General features: G+C 48.2%; 1 protein-coding gene across 4 annotated transcripts in view; it reads left to right on the forward strand.

Annotated features, from left to right (window-relative positions):
- Window positions 1-19,517, forward strand: part of CTIF (cap binding complex dependent translation initiation factor) — a 148,448-nt gene that overhangs the window by 18,409 nt on the left and 110,522 nt on the right. For all 4 annotated transcript variants that reach the window (XM_071425839.1, XM_071425838.1, XM_071425841.1 and 1 more), the window contains 2 exons: window positions 9,979-10,191; window positions 13,273-13,356. In XM_071425839.1, the coding sequence (XP_071281940.1) occupies window positions 9,979-10,191; window positions 13,273-13,356 (297 nt within the window). The remainder of the gene's footprint in view (window positions 1-9,978; window positions 10,192-13,272; window positions 13,357-19,517) is intronic.

Consider the following 19,517-nt stretch of genomic DNA (forward strand, 5'->3'; position numbering starts at 1 on the left):
GATCAGGGCCAGTCCCAACTGTCCTTGCTGCTGGTGGAGGTAAACAGACACTCGCCAAGTTCATGTTCATTTCAAAACAATTTACTTGTCATGTCCTGAAAGTACCTGTCTCTCTGTTTGCTTTGTAATAACAAACCCCTCCCTGTCTTGCTCCTGCCTGCCAGGGCTCAGCCAGGTCCCCTGGGTGATAAATGCAGCTGTGCAAGTGCTTGCAGCATCTTTATACCCTGGGAGTCAGCAGGCTGCTCTTCCCACCCCCATTCCAGGCTTCTTGTCATCCCTCATTCGCTGCAGTTTAGGGAGGAATAACCACAGGTGGAGTGGGGTCACCTGGAAATTTTTGGAGATCTGTGGCAGCATTGCTGGTGCAGAGCATCCAACAAAGTGATAGTCTGGGAGTGATTGCAAAAAAATGCACTTCAGGCCTCAGAAATGAGGCTGGTGGCTGGCCAGTAGTAGCTCCCAAAAATTCCTGTCTGGGGAGGTGCTTGGTATTTTTGGTCTGGTTCCCTAAGGCAGGCGTTTTCCTGGTGAATTGATTCAAGCTGCCTCATCAGCTGCTGGAAGGAGCTAAAAGCTGGGGATGGATTTGAGAGGAGGGTTGAGCTGGTGGGCTTGGCTTATGCTGCTTGTACAAAGCAAAGCTTGCAGGGTCTGGTTTCCCCCTATCCTGGGCTGGGCATTCTTGCTGCTCTGACTTTTGTCAGTGTGGTGGGGTCACACAGGGAGCTCATCCCTGCCACAAGCAGCATCCCTGGGCTAGGTGAGACCTTTGGTGGGTGCTGTGGTGCCTGTGCTGCATCATGTTCCTTGCTGGGACAGCTGCTGGGAGCCCAATGCAAAACCTGGGTCTATCTGGGTATTACATTTGCTTTCCTAAATGCCCTGGGAAATTTTGAGGGAGAACATGGCATGACATTCTTGTAGCCAGAAAAGTGGATCTAGGGTTTGCAAGGGCATCTAGGAAGAAACTGTTTTGTGGAGAAATTATTGCCTGTGATGATGATGAGGTCCTGGCACAGGGCTGTGGCTGCCCCTGGATCCCTGGAATTGTCCAAGGCCAGGCTGGATGGAGCTTGGAGCAACCTGGGACAATGGAAGGTGCCCCTGCCCATGACATTAATGAGATGAGGTTTAAGATCCCTTCCAACCCAAGCCATTCCATGATTCTGTGATCTTCTCAAGGTGTGAGAGCTGCCTTAGATGATGCTCTTTGCATGTAACCCCATCCCAACCAGCAGCTTACCCAAGGCTGGGAAAGATTGTTCCCTTTGGTTTTAGCAACAGCAACCCACAGAAAATTTGCTTTCGATTGTGCAGAAGGTGGCTGATGTTGCAAAAAAGCATCTTGCTTCCTCATTCCTATCTCATCTTCCAGAGATGTTGAATTTGGGATGCACTAGAGGCTCTCCTGTCCCTATTCTTGTTGCACAGAAGAGCTTCATTTCCAAAAAAGGGGAAAGCTGTGACGAAGGAAAGCAGCTGGTTGGGATGGAAGTGAGAATCCTTAAGGATGGGAACCTCACAAGGTTTAACAAGGCCCAGTGCTACACCTGGGTCAGGGCAACCCCAGGATCAACCCAGGCTGGGGCTGAGCAGAGGGAGCAGCCCTGGGAGAAGGAGCTGGGGGTGCTGTGGGTGAGAGATGGACCTGCCCCAGCCTGAACCCCCTGCCCTGGGCTGAGCCCCAGCGTGGGCAGCAGGGCAGGGGGGATCCTGCCCCTGTGCCCCTGGGCTCAGGTGAGAGCCCACCTGCAGAGCTGCCCCAGCCCTGGCTCCAGCAGCACAAGGAGCTGGAGCTGCTGCAGCCAGTGCAGAGGAGGCCACGGAGCTGCTGCCAAGGCTGGAGCCCCTCTGCTCTGGAGCCAGCCTGGCACAGCTGGGGCTGTTGAGCTGCACAAGAGAAGGCTCCAGGGACACCTCAGAGCCCCTGCCAGGGCCTCCAGGGGCTCCAGCAGAGCTGCTCAGGGACTGGGGACAAGGCCTGCAGGGACAGCAGCCAGGCAATGGCTCCCAGTGCCAGAGGGCAGGCACAGATTTTGGGCTCTTGGCAATTAGGAATTGCTGGCTGGGAGGGTGGGCAGGCCCTGGCCCAGGGTGCCCAGAGCAGCTGTGGCTGCCCCTGGATCCCTGGCAGTGTCCAAGGCCAGGCTGGATGGGACTTGGAACAACCTCATCAAGTGGGAGGTGTTATTGTCCATGGCAGGGGGTTGGACTGGATGACCTTTAAAGATTTGTTCCAACCCAGACTGTTTTGTGATCCTACAATTCCCAGGAGGAGAGGACCAGCTGGCTCCTCCTAGCATAAAATCCATCCGGGAGTGGCAGCTCCAGCATTTTGGCTGGTGGCCAAGGTATGTTCTCTGAATGCTGCTACAAGCTGGTGTACAGGCACAAAAATGCTTTTTGCCAGTGAGCCACGGGTGTGATTTAATGGGGATTAAGCAGCCTCCATGCCTGCCCTGCTGCTGCTGACCGGGGTGCGCTGCTCCCACCCAGTCCCTCCCATGGGCAGCCACCAGTGGGATGGATTACTTCAGCAGGTTGACATCTCAACTTAGAGTTGGATGTGTCTTTTCGGATTAGAGAGCTTTTCACAGCCCAAGTGCCTATTATATTGCCTGGGTGCCTGGAAAGAAAAGATTTTGTCCCTATAATGGTTTCCCTTTGGTTATTTTACAAAGGACGATGCGTGGCAGCCGGCACGGGCGCGCGAGCGACTGTGTATGGATGAACTCGTGGTTGTGATGCTTTTATTTAGGATGTGGGCTGTGCTCTCTGCCTGCAGAGCACTGCCTGCACAGAGGGTTTTGTACCCTGGCTGCTGCTTCCATGGCATCGTGGCTCATCCCTTGGGGTGCCAGAAGAGCTGGGCAAAAAACCAGGTGTTCGTTGCCTGAGGATTGCAGCCTGCCAGGTGAATCGCAGGAGGGCACACACAGGTGCATGGTGCCCATGTGCAAGCTCATCTGGCAGGAGAACATCCTTGATTCATGTCTTCCAGCATGATCCCTGCAGCCATCACATCCTGCCCAGCTGCCAGAGTGATGCTGTGTGCTCTCCAAGGACAAACCGTGCAGCTCTGAAGAGAAGAGCATGTGTGAAATGCTCTTTCCTCAGATATTCATTATAGCTGTTCAATATCTTTACCCGGCGACATTTTCCTTGTAAAGGTGAAAAATAACAAGGGTAACATGTAATGTGAGCTTTCGTTCCATCAGCTTATAGTAGAAGCAGAGGAACATGTTTATAGCATGAACCAGTATAAAATAGGTTATAAAACTCAGGCTGTTCAGAATTCAGAGGTTGGTGGTTGGAGGCTTTTTAGGGCCTGTTTCAGATTTTATATCTAGAAATGGTGGTGCATTTGCATGTATTGAATTTGTATCAAAATCTGTGAGTGTTCCTTGCTGTTGTTGCTGCAGCCAGTGATGCCCCAGCAGTCTCCTCGCCCTGACATCCCCTGTAGTGGAGCATCCCACCACAGGGTAAGCCCATAAAAACCCACCTCCTCTCACTTAATGTTCAGACAGTACTTTTCTTAGTTGTGTGCTGTTTTTTTCCTTTCCTTTTTTGATAATATCTATCACAAGCCAAAGGTAATGTCTTCCCCCAGGCAAGGAAGTCCATCTGGTGGAAAACCACTCCAACCTCATGCACAGATTTGACACACTAAAAGACTTTATGTTTCTAAAGGTGATGTGGCTTTGTTTTTGTTTAGAGAGAAGAAAAGGAAAAAGATTCACTTTCCAACCACAAAGAGTTGCCTTATTGCAGGGAAGCAAGCTACATAATAAATTGTTGTCTGGGTGAGAATGAGGATTTCTGGCTTTCTGGTTACTCGTCTCCCTTTCTTGCGGGATCAAGCTGGCTGTTTTGGGTTGGATTCTGCGGCACTTGTCTGTCCCTCTCTTTTTTCCCTCCATTTATTTCTGTGTTTGTTTTGATGGGTCTGTTTCAATGCACCGTGGTGTTTGCCTGCTGTGTTCTGTGCCAGGCTTGTGAGTGGCACTGCAATGTGACAGCTGGTGGGCTCCTGTCCTGTCACTGGGGCTTTTCTGCATCACCAGGTACCAGAAAGCAGACCTGAGACTGGAGGGACGATGAAATACATTAAATGCTCAGCCAGCTGTGGATGCATCAGTATCTGAAAAGCCCAGGGCTGGCTCCAGCAGTAAACACTCATGTGGTTTTCAAAGGTGTTTACATTTTAATTAGAAAAGGGTCAAATCCAGGGTATAATAATTTACATTTCTGTGCTTGATGTTTTGATGTCTGAAAAGCTAGTGGTTTTGGAGCAGCAAATCCAAGACAGACACATCATGCTTTGTGGAAATGCAGCAGTACCTGGGTACAGAGAGTCATGGTTCATCTCTGTTGCTTTTATTTTCCATAGTAACTGTTCCTGCGGGTGGCTGGGTATGAGAGCTGCCTGCCAGCAATAAAGATAAACTGCTCGTCTCGTTCTCTGAGATGCTCTCACCGCTTGAGAAAGACGCATTGCTAATTACTTGTTGTTGGAAAAGGGCTGGATGAGGAGAGGCAAAATATTGCTGCAGAAGAGGCTCATTAAAAGGAGATGCTGGAAATCAAGCTGTGCTGGTGGTGAGGAGTTCCAGCCCCAAACACAGACAGTCAAAGGTCCTCATGGCTGTGCTGCTGTCGGAGCGTGAGCTGGTGGATGGTTGTTTGCAGAGTCGAGACACACAGAGGGTTTCACCTGACCCAAAGGTGCTGATAAGAAGCAGATAAGAAGTAGAAGGGCTGTCCTGTACTATCTGCTCTTCCCTGGTCTGTGTGGTCAAAGCATCTCCCTTGTCTGGGGCTGCAGGGACTTCCTCCTTCTGTGTGTGCTTCGGCAGCTGCTTTGGGAAGCCTGGCTTGGAGTCTCAGTGAGCAGGAAGTGTGAGGGAGGTGATGATGGAGGGTTTGACCGTGAGCTGTTCCTCCCTGCCCAGCCCCAGAGAGGCACTGAGCAGAAGAGGGTGTCACCTCAGCCTGGATATCCACCTCCACCTGCACAAGGTGATGCCCAACATGGCTGTAGGGGACAGAGATGGGAGAACAGTGGGGTGGGTTTTGGAGCCTGCGCAAGAGATGTGAAAGTTGTCATTGGTTGCTCATGAGAGAGGGTGTGATGTCTGGGCCTGGGCTGGGGCCTTTCCCTCTGTCTCCCTGGGCATCAGTTTGGTTTGGTTTTATCATCATCCCATTCAGGCACAGACAAATCTGGGCTGCTGAGCTGTTCCTCAGTTTGTGTCCCAGGTGTCTCAGAGCAGAAGGGACCTGCTGGATCACAGTGTTATAAATACTCAAGGGAGAGCTAGCACGAGAGGGATGCTGGATGTCCTATCAAAGAACATTCTGGAAGCAGGTGGCTGCGTTGGTACGTGAAGAATTTGCACTGCAGCTGCCTTTTATAGGAAGCATCTCTTGTTCCTAGAAAACTCTGGGATGATAAATCCCATGCGGCAAGACAAAGGCTTTCAAGGATGTCAGGATATCTCTGTAGCCTGTCACAGCCTGTCTCTGCAGCAGCTGGCCCATGATGGCATTTCTGAGAAATAAATATTCTCTGCATAAAGGATGCTCTGCATTCCTCCTGACTTCACTTTGGAGTCATGGAGGAATAGTCTGGGTTTTTCTTAGTGTTTAACTGAAGGATAAGTAAGGAAGACCCATGAGTTTTCAATTAAATGCCATCAGTCAGTCAGTCAAGCCTAAACAGCTGAGGACATGTTGTGGGAAAGGTGGGCTGGGCACTTGTCCTTTATTGGGCTTTGGAGGTGGTTACACCTTTCAATAATTGAATTTCAGTTCAGGTGAGAGGAAGCCCGATGCATGAAGTAGTTCTGCCTGAACTCTGTATTTTAGAGATTTTTCCCAATGACCTTACCTAGGTGTTGGCGTTGGGTATTAGCTCCTGGCTATGTAGTTGTCAAGAAAATCTGCTTACAACTGTTACCATTTTGGTTGCATGTGACAATGTGGTATTCCTGTTTCTCTTGTCCTTTGGAAGCCATAACCTTCAAAGAAACTCACCAAGTGTGCAAGAGCACTTTAAGCTCTTAGCATCCATCCAGTGGGAGCAAAACACTGGGAAAAGCAGTCTCTTTATTTTCTTTCCTTTGCTGATGCTCAGTCACATTGGACTTTGCATAGGAGCAAGGTGTACTGTTGGTGTCCTTACAGCAGGTCAGGATGTGGGTTTGTCTGGATGAATTGGAGTGAGAACTGGCTTGCTCTTGGGTCACCCCAGCCCCCTACAGCTCTAGGCTGGTGCAGAGGGGCTGGGAATCTGGGAAGGGCCCTGGGGATACTGGTGCTGAGGCACCTCCAGTGCTGGGGACAGCTCTGGGCCCTCAGGACAAGAGAGACCCTGAGGGGCTGGAGCGTGTCCAGGGCAGGGAACGGAGCTGGGAAGGGGCTGGAGCCCCAGGAGAGGCTGAGGGAGCTGGGAAGGGGCTGAGCCTGGAGCAAAGGAGGCTCAGGGGGGCCCCTGTGGCTCTGCACAGCTCCTGACAGGAGGGGACAGCCGGGGGGGCCAGGCTGTGCTCCAGGGAACAGGGACAGGAGCAGAGGGAACGGCCTCAGGCTGGGCCAGGGGAGGTTTAGATCAGATATTGGGGAAAATCCCTCCATGGAAAGGCTTGTCCAGAGCTTCCAGCAGAGTTTCCCAGAGCAGTGGTGGAGCGCCCATCCCTGGAGGGATTTAAAGGCCAAGTGGATGTGGCACTTGGGGAGTTGGGGCAGTGGTGACCTTGGTGTTGCCAGGTGAATGGACTTGATGGTCTTGGAGGGCTTTCCAATCTAAACAATTCTATGATTCAGTGATTCTGTAAGAATTGTTTTAGGAGGATCTCTTTATGGTTGCAGTTTTGGTGTGCCAGAATGTTTTTACCCAGCAGCTTGTTTTGGGGGCTGGAGTCCCTTGGCGTGGCTGGGACACAGGTGGGTCTCATCCCAGGGGACAATCTGTGGGAAGTTGCCCTGCTGTTCTGTCTTGGCACTGCCAGACTGCTGCAGTCCAGATTTTGGAGAGCTTTTGGCGTGGGGGGGGAATGGCTGGAGCCTCCTCCCTGGGGGAGGGCGTGCATGTGGGGCCCTCTCACCCATCCTCCAGTGACCTGATGGAAATGCATCACTGTCCTGCATGTCTGTGGTCTTCTCATCATGGACTCACCACGTCTTAAATAATTTTGGTTGCAAGTTCCACTCTCCTGTTGCCTCCCAACCCAAAGTGGGTTTGTTCTCCATTACTGTTCTTCACCTATCAAACTCACCACTTGTTTCCACAAGTTCAACAAGCCTGAAGCACCTTTGGGAGAAAGGGAATGAGCCTACAAGTGTAATAAAAAATGCTTGTTCTTACTATTTGCTGATGAAGGGTAAAACTGTATAATTGCTAAAAAAACTGTATAATCTTGCTAGAGCAAGAACCCCATTTAGATCACCCTTAATAACAGCTATTAATAATAATTATACATTACAGTAATGCTGATAATTACTAAGTTATAATAAGCAGTTTGCACATCTATTGACTTTTTCTGCTGATGATTCCTTCTTTTATGGTCACAGTAACGAGCACAACATGGGTTTTGTAAAATCATACGGTTTTACAAGGATTTAAGTTGGAATAAATCTTCAAGGTCCTCTAGTTGTACCCCCTTGCCATGGGCAGGGACATACTCCACTGCACCAGGTTGCTCCAAGTCTCATCCAACCTGGCCTTGAACACTTTCAGAGATAGGAAAGATTTGGAAGGTTATTTTCAGACCCCCAAAACTTACAAACTTTGTGCTTTGGCGAAGTAGAGTAGAGGGAAGGGGGAAGTGATTAAAAAAAAGCAAATTTGAGATTGATCTCTCTTTGTTGTGATTAAGGAAAGTACCTGGTGTCTGGGAATCCTTTGTGGTAGGTGCTGAGCCAACACAGAGCCAAGGGATCACTGCTTCATCAAGAGCTCTCACCAACATTTGTTTGCTCAGTGTGGGAAGATAGTAAATGCTTTGATGCTCAAGTGTGGGTTTTTATTTGAAAACATTTTTTGTATGTGTTTTGAGGGTGAGGTGAGGTGAGAAACTAGCTCCAGGCACAGATCGCCAGGAAGAGCAGGAGTTTTCTTCCTGTTGAGTGATGGTTTCCTTTAGAGAGAGGTGAAGCTACCACAAGATGAATTTGTTTTAGAGTTTCCCACTAGAGATCCACAAATATCTCAGATATGTGGTTTGTGTTGTCTGAAGTAGACAAAAAAATCCTTTGGGCTTGGGTAATGTGTGGCCCAATGAGATGGAAGATAACCTCTGACCCTGCTCACTCCATCGTGAGTGATGCCACCTGTATCATTTGTCCCCTGCCTTGTGCCATCTCTCCATGCCATCACATCCCTCCAGGACTCATGGGAGCCTCCTGTTCTCCCAACTCTTTCCTTAGCACTTCCTGTTTGATAATTGGTGCTTTCCTTTTTGTAATTGGCACTAATTAGTGAAAAGGGGAGAAGCATGCCCTCCTCCAGGGCTCCACACTCTCTGGGGCTCCTTCTCTTTTTCTTTCTTCACTTTCTTCTTTTTTCTTTGCCCTTTTTAATATGGCATATAATTTTTTTCAGGAGTTAATGTGTGATATTGGTCTACATAATGAGCCTTTTTGACAGTCTGGGCACATTTGGGAATAATTCCTTGAACAGATGAAATCCTTAGGCCAGAACTGCTCATTCTCGGCAGTTTCCAAATGATGCCACAATTGTTCAGAAGTGACAGAGGAGAAAATAGTTCAGGAGCTGGAAACTACATGAGCTGGGAGCAGATTTTTTTTCCCTCCCCTTCCCTTCTGGATGGCATGTGACTCACTCCGGATTTGCTTAGTGATTTTATACTTGTCTCAAAGCAGACTGTAACTACCCATTCCTGGTGAAGGAGAGGGTGAGGGATGAAGCTGTTGTGTCCTGCAGTGTGCTGGCAGCTCCCATGTCTTCTCCCTCCCAGCTGCAGGAAGGGAGGAATATGAGATTTAGCACAAGACACTGGGCCACAGCCCAGTTTTTTCCAAATGTAGCATTATAAAATATCCTGAGCTGGAAGGGACCCCCCAGGATCACCCAGCCCAGCTCCTGCCCTGCACAGACCCCCAGCAATCCCACCCTGTGCATCCCTGGCAGTGCTGCCCAAAGGCTCCTGGAGCTCTGGCAGCCTCGGGGCCGTGCCCATTCCCTGGGGAGCCTGGGCAGAGCCAGCACCCTCTGGGGAAGAGCCTTTCCCTGGTATCCCACCCAAAACCCCCTGGCACAGCTCCAGCCATTCCCTGGGTCCTGTCCCTGTCAGAGGGAGCAGAGCCCAGTGCTATGCCCAGCCCAGGAGCTGGTGGTTTCCTTTCTTTACTGTGTTAGTCATTGAGCCCTGGAGAAGTAGGAAGGAGAAGAGAATTATAAATCCCCTACATCTCCTATAGAGGCAATTTTCTGCAGTGAGAGGTTTTAAAAGTGAATTCTGTTGCGATCTCTGTCTCACCTCCTCACTGGACCGTTTACACTTGCATCATTAGCTCAGCATTATTTACTGCCACTGCCCTAGAGAGGCTTTTCAGTTATCATCCTCTTCCTCAGACATGTCCATTACACCCAGCTTCTCACCCATATCCAGAACAACTAATGCTTTGGATTTATTAAATCAAGCATTTTAGTGTCACATTTTTTTCCTCTCGTGCATATGTCTGGAGATTTTCAGTAATTTTGGTTTTAAGCAGGAGGCCAGGAAATATGTCTGTTGTCCTTAAATGCAGGAATATTACAGAAATGGAACATTTTTTGCATGCCTGGAAGCCCTAAAAGCAACCACCTAGGATTATGAGAAATTGTATTGGAAATGCAGATGTACAGCAAAGAACATCCTGCGCGTGGCAACCGATAGGCTTTGTCTGCTGGGGTTTTTTATAATTACTGGGAAATAATTCCTCGCTGTCTTTTTTGTCCCGCTTCCTCAGGCTCCCTGCGTTCCTGGTGTGCCCCCTGAAGGGATGGAGAGCTCCTCAGTGGCATCAGCCTCCTCGGAGGCGGGGAGCAGCCGCTCCCAGGAGATCGAGGAGCTGGAGCGCTTCATCGACAGCTACGTCCTGGAGTACCAGGTCCAGGGGCTGCTCACCGACAAGACCGAGGGCGACGGCGAGAGCGAGAAGACACAGTCCCATGTCTCACAGGTGGGTGAAAGGGACCTGCTCCCCCTCACTGTGGGGTGAGAGAGGGGCTGGGGGCTCACAGAGTGTGTTCTCAGCCGGAGTAGCTTTTTCAGGGTTTGGATGTGGAGCAGGATGTGATAAAACGCTGGATTTGAGGCAGCTCGCTTGTTTGGGGATGTATTTGAGGTTTCCAAGCTGCTGGTAGCAGTCTCCTGATGCTGGGTTTGGTTTTTTTATGGTCTCAAGGTGCATCGTTGAAAGTGTTGTAGGCCAGGTTGGATAGGGCTTGGAGCAACTTGAGACAGTGGAAAGTGTCTCTGCCCATGGCAGGGGTGAAATGAGGTGGGGTTTAAGGAAGCCAAACCATTCCATGATTCTACATATGAAGGATCCCATTTTTACCTGGTATCAGCAGTGTTTGATCTGATCTGTCTGAACTCTGCAGGTTTGCTGGAGCTGAGGATCTGACCCAGAGCTCTAGACCTGTTTCATATCATCTCAATGTAAAGAAATTACCAAACAAAGGAACCTTTTTAACAATAGATTTTGGTGAAGAGGTCTTCTACAATTTGAGGATCAAAGCCCTTAGAAATGGGACAAAATATATTCAAAAAACTAGTGATTTTATTAACCCAAGGCTGGAAGGTGTCTGTGTTTGAAGTGACGCTTTGGAGGGGCTTCTGGTCAAACAGACAAGTTCTGCTTATTAATGTGTCAAGCTCAAAAGTAGTATTGAATCAGAAATAAAATAATAGACCAAGTTTTGTAACCTCTTCCAGCCTGCCCACTGCTCTGCCAATAAGCCCAGGCTCCCTCTGCATCTTAAGGACAAAAATTTCTAATTCTCATGGCATACCGTGTATGTTTTTTGCAATAAGATCCTTGATTGCAACCAAATCCATCTTCCAGTTGTGGAAATGGCATTTTAGCTTTCCTTCTTGGCTTGCCCTGGAAGAAAGGAGCTGCTGAGTTTTTAATGTCAGTTCTGAGAGTGTTCTCTTTCAAGATGGCTGGGTTTTATTTTAAAGGAAAAATTCGTAATAATGAAAGATCTGAACATTAAACCTTTTAATTAAACCAGTTATAGAGGCAACTCAAATGAAGCAGCTAAATGAGGTTGTACCCCAGACCATTGATGCAGAAGTTTAATTAGGATTTATTGTGGAACTCCATCAAAATGCAACATTTTGTATTTCTAGGGCTGTGTATTGGACAAAAAGTGAAGGTGGGCTTTTACTTTAGGTCACTTGCATTTATCAAGCCATGTCTTAATGGATGCACTAAGAAGGAATTATCTACTGTCTCACAAAGGTTTTGTTTTCATTTTTCCACCTATAAAAAATAATCAGGATTTTTTATTTCTGATTTTCTCTTTCTGATCAGTTCTTAGCAAAGCAAGGAATAAACAGGCACATATCCTGCAGCTGACTGGAGTAACCCTGGTGGAAGGCAGCCTGATGGAAGGTGGCACGTTCCCTCATTAATGAGAGCTAGAGGGAGAAAGATGGATTTAAGGGAAAGGCACTCAGCTGAGACCAAGGAAATTGTTTTTAACTGCAAGGCTCTGCCAGAAACTAAATCTTTAATGCTGGGCAAGTTACTTAATCTCTCTGCAGTTTGTTTCCTTATGGCTGTGATGTTTTCCCTGCCTGAGAGTGGATAAATCCATTCAGCCAAGTGTGTGAGAGTTGCTTGGATGGTACCACATTCCTGAACAACTGCTCTCCTTGCTGGGGGAAGGAAAGAAAGGCACATCCTCCTCACTCAGCTCCCAGGGAAGCTGAATCCATTGCCATTTCAGAGAATCCCAAAATGTGGGTATTCTATGATGGGGATGTCCCCAACCTTGCTCCCACCAGGAAAAAAGAGGAAAATCATAGATGAAAAGGTGATTTTATTTTGCTGTGGAGATAATGAGTGAACTTGTTCCTTGAGAGACCTTTCCAGGCATGTGGTTGCACTCAAAATTGTTAAAGCAGATAGGGATACATCTGGTGTCCCTATCCTGGTAAATAAAAGACTCTCAAGAGTGATGGCATCATGAGCCTGCTCAGGGGGCTCAGCAGAAGTGGCAGGAGAGTGATGGGCAGCTCTTTAGTGAGGGGAGACTGAAATCCCCCCATCTGTGAGCTAGGATGGGCTCTCTGATGAGGGCAGGGATCATGAGCACTTGTAGTGAAGACTCTTATTCTGTGGCCTCATCCATACCTGTCAGGGAGCTCTGAGGTGGTTGTTTGTATGGAAATGACTTTTCATTTTCTTGGCACATCGTCCTTGGTGATGGTACCAAGCCTTGAGTGTCTCTGGAGTAGCCAAGTGCTTCCAGCATGGAAGACCTCGGAAGTGGGGCTGGTCAGTCTCCACTTTGTTGAAGGAGAGACAAAAATGACTTTGGAATTAAGCAGCATCTTTGATGTTTGTCTAGTGAAAATTTGGGTTTTTTTGGTTTGGTTTTTTTTCACCAGTATGATACAGCCCTATATTTCTTTAGGGGGGAAAAAAACCAAGGCAACAAATGACACCAAATTCAGTTATTTTTGTGGAGACACCTTTCTGCCCAACCTTGGGGCAAGCTGGCCTAAGAGTCTGCCAATCTTCTATGGCCACATATGGCAATGGCCAAACCTATAGTTTCCATACTCATTTGCTGTTTTGTTTAGAATGAAAACACAGGGTATTGGCTGCCCAGGGCATTTATCTGTCCTTGAAGCAAATGGAGTTGGGAATGAGGGTTTATGAAAAGCAGAAATTTTCCAACTTTCCATGGCAATGAGTGATAAGTCACCCTAGTGTGTATCACACACCTGGGGTTCCAAGCAGTGTCAGAGTCAGCAAGGAGGTATTGGGGCTGGATTTTATTGCAAAGCACTGTATCAAATGCTTTCCTACAGTTGTTCCTGCTTCTTCCCTGTACCCACTGTCAGCGGGTGGAGCATTTCCAAGCCAAAGCCTTTGGGATCATCCTCAAAAAGGAGGGGGTGCCACACGTGTGCAGCAATGCCCGCAGCGGGACGGTGTTTTCTGTGCACTGTGGACTGACACAGCAGTTTTGCCCAGCCCAGCTATTATTTTACACAATCCCTTTTTTTATCCCTTTTGCAGTGGACGGCGGATTGTAGCGAGCAGCTTGATGGCAGCTGTTCCCCATCCCGAGGGAAGGGCTCGTCGTCTCACGAACATAACCAGGTACGGTTTGTGCTCAGTTCCTCCTCCCCAGAGCTTTGCCTTTATTTCTTGCACTGCCTCACCTGGGAGGTGCTGCCAGCTGTCTCCCTCTCCCATGGAAGGGGAGATGGTGTCCCTCTGCTTGGCATCTGAAAGCTCATTCCTGCCCAAACATCCTGATGTGCAGATGGATGCTTTCATCCAGGAGCTTAAAGGGGAAAAAATAAGGAGTGTCGCATTTATTCCAGAAGACTTTCTTATTGTCACCTGTGTGAGGAAGCTGTTAGGAGCATCAGAGCTGACTTGGATGGATGAGATGTGGCTGGAATAAGGGATCTTTGTGTGTAGCTGGGCTTCTGTGTTGTGTGCTGCAGCACAAGGATGGTGTTGCAGGGAAGAGCATTACGCAGCTGAGAGGGTGAGCTGGCAGAAGAAGCAAAGTTGCACGTGCTGAGAGCCTGTGTTGGTTGTGCAGTGACAGGAGCCAGGTGTGAGTCAGTTTTGGTGCTTGGACATGGTGTGAACATGAGTGAGGAGTGTTTACCAGGCACTGCTAGAGGTGGTTGCCCCTCCTCATGTGAGTACCCCCATGGAAGAGAATTGGGTTGGGTGGGGGCTTGTGTTTGATCATTCTCATCTGATTGACAAGCTGCTGTGTCACCATGAGACCATCAGCTCTGTGAGAACAGCACTTGCTTGAGCAGATGTGAAATTTAGGCATCTGAAGGAAGGGGAAACAGCATTTCCAGTTGCTGTGGCTGATGGATGTCCCACCCAGAGAAGTGGCTTCAAGTTGGTAGCTTTTATTCTCTTGCTGTGCTTGATATCCTCCAGATGCAGTCTTGTGCATGGATCCATGAGGGGGAGTTTGGGAGCCCTTTGCAGGGTGTAAAAGAGGCTATACCAGTCTGAGCAGGGCAGGTTGCAGCTCTCGTTTTGGGCACAGCTTCCTCCCATGGAGCCATGCTGGAAGTTCATGGCTGAGGGATGGGGACTTAGGCATCCCATCCCTGCCATGGCCCTGGGATGCTGGTAGCACCTCTGCCAACACCTGTACCCAGCAAAGGCAGGGTGTTGTTTTGTAGGAGGGCATGTGCTGAACAGAGGTGCTGCTTTGGATGAGCTCCTGAAGGTGCCAGATGGAATTGTGGATTTAATTTATTACAGCTGTGATCTGCTTCAAAATATTCAGCAGCAAAACCTCATCAGGCTCCCTCCCAGCACTGCAGACAGCTGTTGGATGTTCAGCTGGGAGGCTGGCCATTTCCATCAGGCTTCCTTGGGTGGATATGGGGCTTTCCTTAGGGAAGAGGGTCCCTGGCCCTTCTCCCAAGGGCTCTGCTGATGTGCCAGTGGCTGGTGGTGACCACAGGAGGATGCAGGAGTCATGCATGGGTGTGACTTCCCTGACAATCTCCATCTGCCTGGTGCCATGCGCTCTTTTGTTTCAGCTTACATGTTGGTTGGTTTTTTTTTGTTTTTTTTTTTTTTTGTTTTCTTGCTGTTTTTTTCCCTGGGAATTAAATGTGTTTGATCTCCTCCTACAGGGAGCTCCTTTCCTACACACAAACACCATTCGCTGATGCCCAAGCTGCTTACCCTGTGTTTGGGCTCTCTCCCAGCCTGCAGCAGAGCTAGTAATTATCTCTCTCCATGTTTGGCTTCCTTTAACTGTGAGTAACAAATTTTCCTTGGCACCAAAGAGGAGCTGCAAGCTATTGTTCCTCTGTCCAGGCAAGCATTTCTCTCACTGTCACTGATATATGAGTTAAACGCTGCTGGTGAGCACCGAGTGCAGTTTCTTACCATTCCTGGCTATTCTCACAAAAAAATCTTTCAATATTAAAAAAAAAAAAAGTCATTACTATGATGCTTGTCCTGAATTAAAATTAGCAGTCACTTTTCAAACCTCCTAAGGAAGAAGCCAGCTAATTATTTCCCAGTGGAGGGAGGGGTTGCGTTTATGGGGTGTTTTTTTTGTTTTGTTTGGAGTTTGTTTGGTTTCAGATTTTTGGTTTTGTTTTGGTTTTTGGGGTTTTTTTGTTTGATTTTTTGTTGTTGTTGTGATGGGGGTTTTTTTGTGCAGTTTTTTTATGTATTTGAGGGGTTTGGGCAGGAAATGGAATTCCTAATTTTCCTATTGTGTTTCCAACTGAGATCTCTGCATTGCCAGTCATACTTGAAAAATACTTGGATGTGAGATTTCTGCTGGCTTCAGCTAATGTGAAAATGTGGGTTATGTATCAGTGACCATGGTATGCTTCACGTGACCATCAGAAAGGGCATTTATATGGAAATCTGGGTTAGTCCAGGAAATATATTCAGCATGTGGTTCATTTTCTGTGAAGACAGAGTAGTCCAGTCTTGCTTTTTCAGAATTAATTGGCTTCCTAAAGGTTATGGAGAAACCTAGAGAGAAGATGACTTTTCCGTGCCTGAAAAATCCCTCTATGTATCCCTGAGTACTTGATGCCTTTGAAATTCTGGGTTATATGATCCAGCAAGGTAAATAAAAATAAAAGAAAGATTTTTTTTTTGTGTGTGTCTGTGTTATGCATTTTTATATAGTATGTGCGTATATAAGCATCTACTGGTTGTTGTACAAGTGAGGGAGTTAGACATTTCTAAATAATATACAGTATAAGGGTAAAAATAAAGTGTTTTTACCCTTCATTTTTAAGTGTTTTCACTTTCATTAAAATGAAGGTAAAAACAGTCCAGGATATTCCTAAATTGCTGGTTTCTGATGTTGCTGGGTGTCTCTGGAAAAGAGCACCCAGACTTGTCCTGCTCTTGCACTGCTTGGTGAGACCTGTATTAGCAGCTGTGTGAGACTTGGAGTCAGTTCCCATAGGCTGGCAGAAAGGCATCCCATACAAAGCAGTGGCTTAAAAAGAGATAAAATTCCCCCTGAAACCTCCTGGTCTTTCCAGTTCTGTGGGTGGGTGGCTGTGAGAAGATGGTCTGCTCATGGAGGAATCTCCTGAGATACATTTTGTGAACTCATGTGCTGAGAAAATCCTGGTCTCACAATTACATTCAGCTCATCTGTAATTCTTGTTTCCTACTGGGATCTCTCTGTTTGCTGCATGGTGTGGCCATGTTCCACTAAACCCCTGAAAGTTTGCCAGGTCTCACCACGTGTGAGCCTCTGGGGCAAAGACCAGGTACTCAAAATATTCTTTGAGCACCTTACTGCCTCTGTAAAGAGGAAGGTTTAGATAATGGAATAATTTTAAACTCTTTTATGTTTGGATTTTTTTTTTCTTCCCCAAAAAGAGCCAGTGGGAAGTTTTTATATAATACTTTATTTGCATTCCCCTTGTGAGGCTGTGGCAAGTAGGAAGCTCTTTGATATATTTCTGAGAGCAATTCATTAAGTAAAAAAATCTGGAATGGTGCATATTGAGGGATCCAGCAAAGCTCTGGTACTTGAAAGGCCTGGCAGGAACTGCATCCCAGGCTCCCCTTATGTAAAAGGCATTAACAAAAACCAGAACAACTCTGCGGGTTTGTGCCATTTCTCCAGGCAGTGGGAGATGGGGAGCTGAAAATCCTCCTTCCTGGCCAAGTCCCTCCCTTCCCCCATGGTGGCTGGCTGTCACCCATCAGCACCAAGGGAAAAACCTGTGTTGTTGGCAGGAAACAGGACTTGCTTTAATCCCACTGCTTGTGTCCATGCCCCACCAGGTGCAGCAGGAGCTTGGTACAGGGTTTGGGCCCTCAGAGGCTTCTGCAGTTGATGGTTGTGTTGCTGATCTACGGAGCAGTGAAGGAGCAGGCAGGGTGTGTAGATCACACCTGATGATCCCACATGTTGCTTGTAGCACCCTTGTCCTGTCCTCCCTGAGGAGCTGGTGGTGAAGGAGATGGCTTTGCCCTCCTGTTCAACCAGCAGGAACAGCAGCACATGGTGGCAGGGTGAGGTGATGGGTTTGTGCTCTTGGGCCTTGGCTGGAGATCAAACTGCCTGGAGTAAAGAGCATCCCTAACTGTGCCAGCATAAGAGTTCTGAGGGACAAGGGGGAATGGCTTCCCACTGGGAAGGACTGGGTTAGATGGGATTTGGGAAGGAATTCTTGGCTGTGAGGGTGGGGAGGCCCTTGCACAGGGTGCCCAGAGCAGCTGTGGCTGCCCCATCCCAGGCTGGACAGGGCTTGGAACAGCCTCATCTAGTGAAAGCTGTCCCTGCCCATGGCAGAGGATGGAATGAGATGATCTTTAAGGTCTTGTTGTTCCATGTCCATGTCCTGCAGTCATGGGTGGAAAAGCTGCCATGTTGCCAAAGCAAAGGCAATAGGAGGTGTGGGGCAATGTGTGAAGGCTGTCACTTGGGTAACAGCAGATTGCACTGCACAGAGGAGCTCAGTTTTAATGGAGAGTGGAAAAATCAATCTATGCAGATTTTTTTCTTTCACAGTTCCAGAAAATTTTCTTTTGCAGGCATCAGTGCTGCTTAACTTCCTGGGATCAGCCACCAGGAGATCCTGCCTGGTGGATGCTGCAGAAGCAGGTGGGAAGGGAATCATGGTCTTGGACAGGGGACGGGGGACATGTCCCTGGGTCTAGATTAACTGAGTTTAGCAGTGAAATTGTCCTGCTGGCTTAAGTCCAGTGACATCAGCAGGCAGCATGTAATGCCCCAAATTCTTGGCTGACCAGATAGGGCTGGAGAGACAGTGTATTGGCAGGGTCTCCTGACTAAATTTGTAATTCATTTTCCCTGTGCTGATGGATAGTCTGTGTCTCATTTGAGTTGCCTATCCTTGGGTCCAGATGTGAAAGAAAACAAGAGGGATGACTCTGGAAAAACTTCTGAAATTATAGAATATTAAGGGGGTGGAGTGGATGTTAAAAATCACCCACCTGCCATGGGTAGGGACACCTTCCAATGGAACAGGTTGCTCAGGGCCTTGTGTGCTATGAGCACTGCCAGGGTTGGGGCATCCACAGCCTCCCTGTGCAACCTGGGCCAGTATCTCACCACCCTTACAGTAAAAACATTCTTCCTAATATCCAGTCTAAATTTCCCCTCTATCAATTTGTACCCATTACTCCCTGTTTTGTCACTACAGTTGTTGATACGGAGTCCCTCTCCAGCTTCCCTGTAGGCTCCTTTCAGGTGCTGGAAAGTTCTGTGGGGTCTGCACGCAACCTTCTCTTCTCCAGGCTGAACAGCCCCTACTTTCTCAGCCCATCTTTACATGTGAGGTGCTCCAGTACTTTTATCAACCTCATGGCCTCCTCTGGACTTACTCCAACAGTTCCATGTTTGGGGAATACATTTGGGGTTCTCCATCTTGTTGGCCTGCTCATGTTGTAGGCCAGGACCAGTTTGTACAATGAACTCAGCTGAGGTTGTCCACCATGCTGAGGATGTGTTGGGGCAGGTGGATGCTGGCTGATGCTGCAGACACTGATTTTGTGTTTCCAAAAGAGAAGGAGAAAGCAGAGAAGGCAAGAAGGAGAAAGCAAGAGAAGGAGAAAGCAGAAGGCTGGCTTTGCCAGTGAGTACATGTTGATGCATGCCTGCCTGATGGAGGAAGAAAGTAGGACTTTAGGTGGTGTGACCTGCCCATGGGCAAAGAGCAGCTCTGAGAAAACCAGTCACTTTTCTGCCTGTAATTGCTGGGTGATGCTTCCTCACTTAGTGGATGCAGCCTTGCTCAGTTATGGTTGGAGAGGACTGCTGAGAAAGAAGTCAAGTCCTTCAGCTAATGTATAGGTGTAACTATCTCTGGGACTTGTGTTTGGGCTTGGCCTCATGAAGCAGCACTGTCTCATGTGAAGCAGACACCTGCTTGGGTGTCAGGAGGTCTGGGAGGGAGATTTTTTATTGCCTCGCTGCCTGCTCTGGAGAATTGCTGCTGCTTACTGAGGGTGGGAGGAAGTGTCTTCTGGGCCTGGTGTCACCCGTGGGTCACATGAGAGGACATCTTGTCACCCTCATTTTCTGTTTGGGTAGAGAAGACCGGGTGATGCCTGTCTGCCCATCGTAGAGCTTCCCACACTCCTGTTTTTGTGAGATTTGATTAACCTTTGAGGTCTCCATCTTTCCAGGTTTGGATGAATAGGTCAGTCAGTGCTGGAGCTCTAGGCAGGGAAGGGATGACATGAGCCATTTCCTCTGAGGCTGGGACAGGGCCTTGCTGACGGGTTTCCATAGCACGTCTGGAGTTCTC

The sequence above is a fragment of the Agelaius tricolor genome, unplaced genomic scaffold (assembly GCF_023055355.1).
Source record: "Agelaius tricolor isolate 1412-34295 unplaced genomic scaffold, bAgeTri1.0.p SCAF_4, whole genome shotgun sequence".
Taxonomy (NCBI): Eukaryota; Metazoa; Chordata; class Aves; order Passeriformes; family Icteridae; genus Agelaius; species Agelaius tricolor.